The 12,443-nt window shown below is 51.1% G+C and overlaps 1 protein-coding gene across 4 annotated transcripts in view; it reads right to left on the reverse strand.

The window, feature by feature from the left end:
* RALGAPB (Ral GTPase activating protein non-catalytic subunit beta) overlaps positions 1–12,443 on the reverse strand; it is a 1,713,320-nt gene that overhangs the window by 24,626 nt on the left and 1,676,251 nt on the right. For all 4 annotated transcript variants that reach the window (XM_069243900.1, XM_069243898.1, XM_069243901.1 and 1 more), the window contains one exon: positions 11,073–11,221. In XM_069243900.1, the coding sequence (XP_069100001.1) occupies positions 11,073–11,221 (149 nt within the window). The remainder of the gene's footprint in view (positions 1–11,072; positions 11,222–12,443) is intronic.

A 12,443-nucleotide genomic window follows, 5' to 3' on the forward strand; every position in this document is an offset into this window, starting at 1 on the left:
CAGTCTACACCGGTTCAGGGATCCCCCAGCCCTGCTCTGGCGCGAAACTGGACAAAGGAAAGGGGAGTGACCACTCCCCTAACCTGCACCTCCCAGGGGAGGTGCCCAGAGCTCCTCCAGTGTGCTCCAGACGTCTACCATCTTGGAAACAGAGGTGTTGCTGGCACACTGGACTGCGCTGAGTGGCCAGTGCCAGCAGGTGACGTCAGAGACTCTTTCTGATAGGCTCTTACCTGTGTTGCTAGCCTATCCTCCTTCCTAGGTAGCCAAACCTCCTTTTCTGGCTATTTAGGGTCTCTGCTTTAGGGGATTCTTCAGATACCGAATGCAAGAGCTCACCAGAGTTCCTCTGCATCTCTCTCTTCACCTTCTGCCAAAGGATCGACCACTGACTGCTCAGGACGCCTGCAAAACTGCAACCAAGTAGCAAAGACGACTACTGCAACCTTGTATCGCTGATCCTGCCGCTTTCTCGCCTGTTTACAGGTGGTGCATGCTCTGGGGGTAGTTCTGCACCAGGAGCTCTGAAGAAATCTCCCGTGGGATGACGGACTCTTCCCCCTGCAACCGCAGGCAACAAAAGACTGCATCACCGGTCCTCTGGGTCCCCTCTCAGCACGACGAGCGTGGTCCCTGGAACTCAGCAACTCTGTCCAAGTGACTCCCACAGTCCAGTGACTCTTCAGTCCAAGTTTCGTGGAGGTAAGTCCTTGCCTCCCCACGCTAGACTGCATTGCTGGGTACTGCGTGATTTGCAGCTGCTCCGGCTCCTGTGCACTCTTCCAGGATTTCCTTCGTGCACAGCCAAGCCTGGGTCCCCGACACTCTAACCTGCAGTGCACAACCTTCTGAGTTGTCCTCCGGCGTCGTGGGACTCCCTTTTGTGACTTCGCGTGGACTCTGGTTCACTTTCCTTCCAAGTGCCTGTTCCGGTACTTTTGCGGGCGCTGCCTGCTTCTGTGACGGCTCCCTGACTTGATGGGCGCCCCCTCTGTCTCCTCCTACAAGTGGCGACTTCCTGGTCCCTCCTGGGCCACAGCAGCACCCAAAAACCTCTACTGCGACCCTTGCAGCTAGCAAGGCTTGTTTGCGGTCTTTCTGCGTGGGAACACCTCTGCAAGCTTCTTCACGACGTGGGACATCCGTCTTCCAAAAGAGAAGTCCCTAGCTCTCTTCTTTCTTGCAGAACTCCCAGCTTCTTTCATCCGGTGGCAGCTTCCTTGCACCCTCAGCCGGCATTTCCTGGGCTCCTGCCCACTCTCGACACTGTCGCGACTATTGGACTTGGTCCCCTTGTCTTACAGGTACTCAGGTCCGGAAATCCACTGTTGTTGCATTGCTGGTGTTTGTTCTTCCTGCAGAATCCCCCTATCACGACGTCTGTGCTCTTTGAGGGTAGTAGGTGCACTTTACACCTACTTTTCAGGGTCTTGGGGTGGGCTATTTTTCTAACCCTCACTGTTTTCTTACAGTCCCAGCGACCCTCTACAAGCTCACATAGGTTTGGGGTCCATTCGTGGTTCGCATTCCACTTTTGGAGAATATGGTTTGTGTTGCCCCTATACCTATGTGCTCCTGTTGCAATCTACTGTAACTTTACATTGCTTGCATTATTTCCTTTTGCTATTACTGCATATTTTTGTTATTGTGTACATATATCTTGTGTATATTTGGCATCCTCATACTGAGGGTACTCACTGAGATACTTTTGGCATATTGTCATAAAAATAAAGTACCTTTATTTTTAGTATATCTGTGTATTGTGTTTTCTTATGATATTGTGCATATGACACCAGTGGTATAGTAGGAACTTTGCATGGCTCCTAGTTCAGCCTAAGCTGCTCTGCTATAGCTACCTTCTATCAGCCTGAGTACCTGTGAAACAAGGGGACCAAGTCCAAGAGTCGCAACAATGTCGAGAGTGGGCAGATGCCCAGGAAATGCCAGCTGAGGGTGCAAAGAAGCTGCCACCGGATGGAAGAAGCTTTGGTTTCTGCAAGAACGAAAAGGACTAGGAGCTTCCCCTTTGGAGGATGGATGTCCCACGTCGTGAAGAAGCTTGCAGAGGTGTTCCCACGCAGAAAGACCGCAAACAAGCCTTGCTAGCTGCAAGGGTCGCGGTTAGGGTTTTTGGATGCTGCTGTGGCCCAGGAGGGAAAAGGAAGTCGCCACTTGTAGGAGGAGACAGAGGGGGCGCCCATCAAGTCAGGGAGCTGTCACAGAAGCAGGCAGCACCCGCAGAAGTACCGGAACAGGCACTTGGAAGAGGAGTGAACCGGAGTCCACCCGAAGACACAAAAGGGAGTCCAACGATGCCGGAGGACAACTCAGAAGGTTGTGCACTGCAGGTTAGAGTGTCGGGGACCCAGGCTTGGCTGTGCACAAAGGAAATCCTGGAAGAGTGCACAGGAGCCGGAGCAGCTGCAAATCACACAGTACCCAGCAATGCAGTCTAGCGTGGGGAGGCAAGGACTTGCCTCCACGAAATTTGGACTGAAGAGTCACTGGACTGTGGGAGTCACTTGGACAGAGTTGCGGAGTTCCAGGGACCACGCTCGTCGTGCTGAGAGGGGACCCAGAGGACCGGTGATGCAGTCTTTTGTTGCCTGCGGTTGCAGGGGGAAGATTCCGTCATCCCACAGGAGATTTCTTCAGAGCTCCTGGTGCAGAACTACCCCCAGAGCATGCACCACCTGGAAACAGGCGAGAAAGCGGCAGGATCAGCGATACAAGGTTGAAGTAGTCGTCTTTGCTACTTTTTTGCGGTTTTGCAGGCTCCTGAGCAGTCAGCGGTCGATCCTTGGCAGAAGGTGAAGAGAGAGATGCAGAGGAACTCTGGTGAGCTCTTGCATTCGGTATCTGAAGAATCCCCAAAGCAGAGACCCTAAATAGCCAGAAAAGGAGGTTTGGCTACCTAGGAAGGAGGATAGGCTAGCAACACAGGTAAGAGCCTATCAGAAAGAGTCTCTGACGTCACCTGCTGGCACTGGCCACTCAGCGCAGTCCAGTGTGCCAGCAACACCTCTGTTTCCAAGATGGCAGAGGTCTGGAGCACACTGGAGGAGCTCTGGGCACCTCCCCTGGGAGGTGCAGGTCAGGGGAGTGGTCACTCCCCTTTCCTTTGTCCAGTTTCGCGCCAGAGCAGGGCTGGGGGATCCCTAAACCGGTGTAGACTGGTTTATGCAGAGATGGGCACCATCTGTGCCCATCAAAGCATTTCCAGAGGCTGGGGGAGGCTACTCCTCCCCAGCCCTGACACCTTTTTCCAAAGGGAGAGGGTATAGCACCCTCTCTCTGAGGAAGTCCTTTGTTCTGCCTTCCTGGGCCAGGCCTGGCTGGACCCCAGGAGGGCAGAAACCTGTCTGAGGGCTTGGCAGCAGCAGCAGCTGCAGCGAAACCCCGGGAAAGGCAGTTTGGCAGTACCCGGGTCTGTGCTACAGACTCGGGGATCATGGAATTATCTACCCAATGCCAGAATGGCATTGGGGTGACAATTCCATGATCTTAGACATGTTACATGGCCATGTTCGGAGTTACCATTGTGATGCTATACATAGGTAGTGACCTATGTATAGTGCACGCGTGAAATGGTGTCCCTGCACTCACAAAGTCCGGGGAATTTGCCCTGAACAATGTGGGGGCACCTTGGCTAGTGCCAGGGTGCCCACACACTAAGTAACTTAGCACCCAACCTTCACCAGGTGAAGGTTAGACATATAGGTGACTTATAAGTTACTTAAGTGCAGTGGTAAATGGCTGTGAAATAACGTGGACGTTATTTCACTCAGGCTGCAGTGGCAGGCCTGTGTAAGAATTGTCAGAGCTCCCTATGGGTGGCAAAAGAAATGCTGCAGCCCATAGGGATCTCATGGAACCCCAGTACCCTGGGTACCTCAGTACCATATACTAGGGAATTATAAGGGTGTTCCAGTATGTCAATGTGAATTGGTGAAATTGGTCACTAGCCTGTTAGTGACAATTTAGAAAGCAGAGAGAGCATAACCACTGAGGTTCTGGTTAGCAGAGCCTCAGTGAGACAGTTAGTCATCACACAGGGAACACATACAGGGCACAATTATGAGCACTGGGGCCCTGGCTGGCAGGGTCCCAGTGATACATACACTAAAACAACATATATAGAGTGAAATATGGGGGTAACATGCCAGGCAAGATGGTACTTTCCTACAGCCGTTGCCTGGGAGTCCTCCCTATAGTGCTGGTTTTCTGGAGCTCAAGCCGGGGGCGTCGGATGCAGTGTGTGAAGTCTCACGCTTTCGGCGGGAAGAGTGAGGTCTTTGAAAGTTGCAAAGTTGTTGCTGTTTGTGAACAGAGCCGCTGTTCTCAGGAGTTTCTTGGTCCTTCGGGTTAGGGCAGTCCTCTGAGGCTTCAGAGGTCGCTGGTCCATGTCGGATGCGTCGCTGTGCAGGTTCTTTAAGTCTGGAGACAGGCTGATAGGACTGGGGCCTAGTCAGTTGTCGTCTCCGTCATCTCTGCAGGGCTTTGAGGTCAGCATTCCTTCTTTGTGTAGGTTGCAGGAATCTGATTTCCTGGGTTCTGGGGTGCCCCTAAATACTAGATTTAGAGGTGTGTTGAGGTCAGGAGGGCAGTAGCCAATGGCTACTGTCCTGGAGGGTGGCTACACACTCTTTGTGCCTCCTCCCTGGGGGGAGGTGGGCACATCCCTAATCCTATTGGGGGAATCCTCCAATCTCAAGATGGAGGATTTCTAAAGGCAGGGGTCACCTCAGCTCAGGACACCTTAAGGGCAGTCCTGACTGGTGGGTGACTCCTCCTTGTTTTTCTCATTATCTCTTCCAGCCATGCCGCCAAAAGTGGGGGCAGTGGCCAGAGGGGCCGGCATCTCCACTAGCTGAGATGCCCTGGGGTGCTGTAACAAAAGGCATGAGCCTTTGAGGCTCACCACCAGGTGTTACAGTTCCTGGAGGAGGAGGTGATAATCACCTCCACCAAGTACAGGCTTTGTTCCTGGCCACAGAGTGACAAAGGCACTCTCCCCATGTGGCCAGAAACTCGTCTGGTTGTGGCAGACTGGCAGAAACTGGTCAGCCTAGCACTAGGAGTCGGACTGGTATTCAGGGGGCATCTCTAAGATGCCCTATGGGTGTATTTTACAATACAATAAATTCCACCCTGGCATTAGTGTGCATTTATTGTGCTGAGAAGGTTGATACCAAACTGCCCAGATTTCAGTGTAGCCATTATGGAACTGTGGAGTTTGTAATTGATAGACTCCCAGTCCATATACTCTTTATGGCTACCCTGCACTTACAATGTCTAAGGTTTGGCTTACACACTGTAGGGGCATAGTGCTCATGCAACTATACCCTCACCTGTGGTATGGTGCACCCTGCCTTCGAGCTGTAAGGCCTGCTAGAGGGGTGACTTACCTGTGCCACAGGCAGTGGGTTGAGGGCATGGCACCCTGAGGGGAGTGCCATGTCGACTTAGTCTTTTTCTCCCCACCAGCGCACACAAGCTGTGAGGCAGTGTCATGTGCTGAGCGAGGGGTCCCCAGGGTGGCGTAATACATGTTGCAGCCCTAGAGACCTTCCCTGGCCACAGGGGTGCCAGTTATAATGGACTTCTCTGTGTGCCAGGGTTGTGCTAATTGTGGGAACAAAGGTACAGTTTAGGGAATGAACACTGGTGCTGGGGCCTGGTTAGCAGGGTCCCAGCACACTTTCAATCATAACTGGCATCAACAAAAGGCAAAAAGTTGGGGGTACCCATTCCAATGGAAGTGTTTCCCTAGAGCTGCCAACTCAAATTAGGGGAAAGAGCATTGACCTCGAGGTGCTGGTTAGCATACTGACTCCAGGCAAAAGGTGGGGGAAACTATGCCAGAAATATGCTAATTTCCTACACTAGGGTTGTAAGCTGATTTACTTACTTGACAATTTGGATGTTTTGGGAAATTATTTTGTTTCTTTGCTTAGATACCTGGTCAGTAGAAATATTATAGTAATACTCTCTCATTCCCTCTATTCCTTCATAAATGTTACTTTATTCAATCCTTGGGTGGATTGTCACCATAGGTTACTGTTTAAAAGTGTTTTTCTTGTTCGGTCACTAGGATTCAAGTCATGAGTAGCTATCACACTCCTGTTAGTTCCCGCTATTACTTATATTCATAGGCTTTTCAGTGCTGGGACATCCAAGCGTCTGGAGTCATTCATAGTCCTGGCTCCAGAACCTGTGGAGAAATACTGATGAGTTAACAGATATGTCTTCAGATCTCCAGTTTATTTGATCCTATATTTGCTTGCATACCTTAAATAGGGAAGGCCAACCCCATTATTTAATTGACTTGCGCCTGTTGATTGGTGAAACTGAGGGGAAACCCCTACCTTACTTTCACAAAGTACCTGGGGATACCCTTTCCCAAAAATGGGGGGAGTGCCATGTCGACTTAGTCTTTTTCTCCCCACCAGCGCACACAAGCTGTGAGGCAGTGTCATGTGCTGAGCGAGGGGTCCCCAGGGTGGCATAATACATGCTGAAGCCCTTAGAGACCTTCCCTGGCATCAGGGCCCTTGGTACCAGGGGTACCATTTACAAGGGACATTTCTGGGTGCCAGGGCTGTGCCAATTGTGGGAACAAAGGTGCAGTTTAGGGAAAAAAAGCACTGGTGCTGGGGCCTGGTTAGGAGGGTCCCAGCACACTTCCAATCATAACTGGCATCAACAAAAGGCAAAAAGTCAGGGGGTAACCCATGCCAAGGAGGCATTTCCTTACAAGCAGGAAAAAGGAAATGTCAGTGGATCCCACAGGGTTTATTGGGAGGATGGACTCCTTTACACGGAGGCAAGAGATCCCAAACCTGGTGCCACTAGAAGACGGGTAGTGCCTCAGGAGTTTAGAGAGTTTATCCTTACTTTGGCCCATGACATTCCCCTAGCTGGGGGGCATTTGGAACAAACCAGCACATGGGACAGATTAGTGAACCATTTCTATTGGTCCAACATGTCCCAGAAGGTAAAGGATTTTTGCAGCTCCTGTGTCACCTGTCAAGCAACTGGCAAGACAGGTGGCCACGTAAAGTCCCCCTCTTCCACTTCCAGTGGTGGGGTCCGATTTGAAAGGGTTGGTGTGGACATTGTGGGTCCACTTGAACATCCTGCAGCCTCAGGCAACCAATACATACTGGTAGTAGAAGATCATCATACCAGGTACCCTGAAACAATTCCCCTAAGGTCAATTACTGCCCCTGCAGTAGCCAAGGCCCTCATTGGTATTTTTACCAGAGAGGGTTTAGCTAAGGAGGTGGTTTCTGGCAGAGGTCCCAACTTCATGTCAGCTTACCTCAAACACATGTGGAATGAGTGTGGGGTGACTTATAAGTTCACCACACCTTATCATCCACAAACCAATTGTCTTGTTCAAAAATTTAACAAGACATTGTAGGGCATGATCATGGGGCTCGATGAAAAACTCAAAAAGAAATGGGATGTCCTCTTGCCATGCCTGCTTTTCGCCTACAGAGAGGTGCCACAGAAAGGAGAAGGGTGTAAGGGGACCACTAGCACCTGTAAAAGAAGGTTGGGAGAGAACGCTCCATGAGCCTAAACAAGATGTGGTGGACTATGTGCTTGGCCTCCACTGAGGGTAGCCATACTGAGTATATGGTCTTGGAGTTTGTCACAAACGAACTCCACAGTTCCATAATGGCTACACTGAATACGGACAAGTTTGGTATCAAACTTCTCAGCACAATAAACCCACACTGATGCCAGTGTGGGATTTATTGAGAAATGCACACAGAGGGCATTTTAGATATGCCCCCTGTATGTCAGCTCAACTGTTAGTGTGTGACTGACCGGTCTGTGCCAGCCTACCACTTCCAGACGAGTTTCTGACCACATGGGGTGAAAGCCTTTGTGCACTCTGTGGTAAAAAACTAAGCCTGCACTGGGTGGAGGTCCTTCACACCTCCCCCTGCAGGAACAGTAACACCTGCCGCTGAGCCTCAAAGGCTCAAGCCTGGTGTTACAATGCCACAGGGAATTCCAGCTAGTGGAGATGCCAGAAACACCCCCCCACTCACCCACCGGATGCAGCACCCACTTTTGGTGGCAAGTCTGGGGAGATATGAGAAATACAAGGAGGAGTCACCCTCTCAGCCAGGACCACCCCTAAGGTGTCCAGAGCTGAAGTGACCTCCTCCTTGAGAAATCCTCCATCTTGCTTTGGAGGATTAGGACCAATAGTGATAGGGTTATGCCCACTTCCCCAGAGGGAGTGGGCACCAGGAGGGTGTAACAACTGACTTGGCCCCAGCCCTACCGGCCTGTCTCCTGCTTCAAAGACCCTGCAACCGAGAAGCGGCGCGTTCTACAGGACCAGCGACCCCTGAAAAGCCTCCAGGGGACTGCCTGCATCACCGAGGACTAAGAACTCCCGTGGGCAGAGGCTCTTGCCCAACAAGAAGAAAAGACATCCATCTTTAAAGGGACTCCCACCTTACTCCAGAAGCTTAAGTCACAAACACTCCGCTCCTGTCGCTCCTGGCCCGAGTCCACTGAAACCGACAATCCAGAGAGGACCCCCAGGCACCTCTCACGACGTGTCCACCCTGGGCTGGCCTCCCTGCAACCCCAAGACAATGCCTGCAGAGGGAATCCCGTGGACCCCCCCCGCCTGCGTCTGCCCAGGAAAAAACTATCCGACGCCTGGAAGAAACACTGCACCCGCAGCCCCCAGGCTTGTGAGAAACCGAGCACTGATGCAGCAATGACTGCAGGCAGCCCTCACCCTTGCCCAGTCGGTGGCTTACCCGAGAGGGCCCCCTGTGCCCTGCCTGCAGCGCCTAAGTGACCCCTGGGTCCCCCCATAGAGTTCTATTGAAAACCTGATGCCCTATTTGCACACTGCTCCCGGCTCCCCCCCATGCTGCTGAGGGTGTGGTTTGTGTGCCTACTTGGCCCCCCTCCAGTACCCCTTCAAATCCCCTGGTCTGCCCTCTGACAACGCAGGTACTTACCTGCCAGCAGAATGAAACCCAAGTACCCCCTGTCTCCATAGGCGCCAATTTTATTTTGGCTCCTGTTTGATCTCTGCACCTGACCGGTCATGTGTTGCTGGGTGTTTGGGATTGCCTTGAATCCCCAATGGTGGACTACCTATACCCCGGAGACTGAACCCGTAAGTGTGGTACAAACCTCTGAAACTGTACTGTACTTACCTCCTCCAGGAACTCTTGAAAATTGCACTGTGTCAACTTTTAAAATAGCTATTTGCCTTTCAATGAAAACTGTGTACAATATTGAATCTATTCAAAGTCTCAACTATTACTATGCAAAGTATCTTTCATTTAGTGTACTTACCTGCTAAATGAATCTTGTAGTTCTAAAAATAAATTTTCTATATAAAAACTATTGTCCTGTAGTTAAGTCACTGAGGGGGTCATTCCGCGCCAGGGCCGGGGACGGAGGAAGCACCGCCAACAGGCTGGCGGTGCGCCTGGGGCAATTCTGACCGCGGCGGTAAAGCCGCGGTCAGAAAAGGGGAACCGGCGGTTTCCCGCCGGTTTCCCCCTGCCCCAGGGAATCCTCCACGGCGGCGCTGCAAGCAGCGGCGCCCTGGGGATTCCGACCCCCTTCCCGCCAGCCTGTTCCTGGCGGTTTACACCACCAGGAAGAGGCTGGCGGGAACGGGTGTCGTGGGGCCCCCTAACAGGGCCCCATTCAGATTTTCAGTGTCTGCAAAGCAGACACTGAAAATCGCGACGGGTGCCACTGCACCCGTCACACACCAGCAACTCTGCCGGCTCCATTCGGAGCCGGCTTCATCGTTGCTGGGGCTCTCCCGCTGGGCGGGCGGGCGGCCTTTTGGCGGTCGCCCGCCCGCCCAGCGGGAAAGTCAGAATGACCGCCACGGTCATTTGACCGCGATGCGGTCTTCTGGCGGTCTCCGCCCGCCGGGGTCGGAATGACCCCCCGAGTGTGTGTTTTCAGTTATTGCTTGTGTGTGTACAACAAATGCTTAACACTACCCTCTGATAAGCCTAACTGCTCGACCACACTACCACAAATACATTAGCATTAGTATTATTGACTCTGTCAAGCCTCTAGGGAACCACTGGACTCTGTGCACACTATGGCGGTCATTCTGACCGCGGCGGGCGGCAGTCGCCGCCCGCCATGCGGTCACCGCCAAATGGCCGCTCCGCGGTCAGGAGACCGCCGATGCCATTCTGGCTTTCCCGCTGGGCCGCCGGGTGACCGCCAAAAGGGCGCCCGCCGGCCCAGCGGGAAAGGCCCTGCAATGAGGAAGCCGGCTCCGAATGGAGCAGGCGGAGTTGCAGGGGTGCGACGGGTGCAGTTGCACCCGTCGCGATTTTCACTGTCTGCAAAGCAAACAGTGAAAATCTTCATGGGGCCCTGTTAGGGGGCCCCTGCACTGCCCATGCCAGTGGCATGGGCAGTGCAGGGGCCCCCAGGGGCCCCACGACAACCGTTCCCGCCATCCTGTTCCTGGCGGTAAGAACCGCCAGAAACAGGGTGGCGGGAAGGGGGTCGGAATCCCCATGGCGGCGCTGCAAGCAGCGCCACCATGGAGGATTCCCTGGGCCAGGGGGAAACCGCCGGTTCCCCTTTTCTGACCGCGGCGGTAAGTCAGAATAGCCCTGGAAGCACCGCCAGCCTGTTGGCGGTGCTTCCGTGGTCCCCGGCCTGGTCGGAATGACCCCCTATATCTCATTTTGAGATTGTATATACAGAGCCAGCTTCCTACATGTGTACACTAGGTGACACGCAAGTTAGAGTTATGAGCACGGAACTGAATTTATTTAATGTATTTTTATTGCAAGCATACGCCCTCCGTTGTTAAGGAAGGAGCATATTCTCTTTCATAAATGTTGTTCTTTTTATATGTGTTCCTTATAAAGCTGAAATAGGCAGCACCAGACACACCAATGTTTGTAAATGCAAGACCTATTAGCTCTGCCAATACCAATGTAGCAAGGACGAGTGACAACATAATGACTGTACGCATTTCCTGTCAGAGCATTACAATCCTGCAATACTTGAGATTAGTTAACATTTCTACCTACCGAGAGCTCGTCTGCTAACAACCATGCCATCAACCAGTGGAATCACCATGTGGAATTTGCCAGTAGCTCCTTGCAACTTCACTCTGAATAAACCAGTTTTTAAAGGGTGGATAAATATGACAGGAATTTCTTTCTCAGGTGCGCTGGAACTAAAAAGAAAAACGAGGATATTACTTACCATGAAGTAACGTCAGTTATATTTTTGAGCTCAGTCTTAACAATACCTCCTTCAATTATTTAGTATTATAAAACACTTCGTACAGAAACCATGAGAAAATATAACCATTTGTTTGAACATCTTTCTTACAAATGTGATCAATTGGTACAACTGTAACACATCTTAATCCCGATTACAGTAACACAGCAAAATAAGGAATCAATCAAAAACAAAAATACAACAAAAAAATCAAATACCACCAAAGGAAGGTCTCTGATACAGGCTCACCCCCAATATATGTTAGTATCTAGGACTTGCTCTTTGATTACACCTCTTAGAGGCTACAAGTCTGCAGGAAACGTTGCCCTCACCCCAGCCATCTTCTCTCTACCATGAGAGGAATCCAAGTCCAAAGAATCCAAAGCTTTTTGCCAGGCCTGGGCAGGCAGCTCATTTTTAGGAAGGGGTATCCCCAGGTACTTTGTGAAAGTAAGGTAGGGGTTTCCCCTCAGTTTCACCAATCAACAGGCGCAAGTCTATTAAATAATGGGGTTGGTCTTCCCTATTTAAGGTATGCAAGCAAATATAGGATCAAATAAACTGGAGATCCGAAGACATATCTGTTAACTCATCAGTATTTCTCCACAGGTTCTGGAGCCAGGACTATGAATGACTCCAGACGCTTGGATGTCCCAGCACTGAAAAGCCTATGAATATAAGTAATAGCGGGAACTAACAGGAGTGTGATAGCTACTTTTGACTTGAATCCTAGTGACATAACAAGAAAAACACTTTTAAACAGTAACCTATGGTGACAATCCACCCAAGGATTGAATAAAGTAACATTTATGAAGGAATAGAGGGAATGAGAGAGTATTACTATAATATTTCTACTGACCAGGTATCTAAGCAAAGAAACAAAATAATTTCCAAAAACATCCAAATTGTCAAGTAAGTAAATCAGCTTACAACCCTAGTGTAGGAAATTAGCATATTTCTGGCATAGTTTCCCCCACCTTTTGCCTGGAGTCAGTATGCTAACCAGCACCCCGAGGTCAATGCTCTTTCCCCTAATTTGAGTTGGCAGCTCTAGGGAAACACCTCCATTGTAATGGTTACCCCCAACTTTTTGCCTTTTGTTGATGCCAGTTATGATTGAAAGTGTGCTGGGACCCTGCTAACCAGGCCCCAGCACCAGTGTTCATTCCCTAAAC

Source organism: Pleurodeles waltl, chromosome 7 (genome assembly GCF_031143425.1).
Source record: "Pleurodeles waltl isolate 20211129_DDA chromosome 7, aPleWal1.hap1.20221129, whole genome shotgun sequence".
Lineage (NCBI taxonomy): Eukaryota > Metazoa > Chordata > Amphibia > Caudata > Salamandridae > Pleurodeles > Pleurodeles waltl.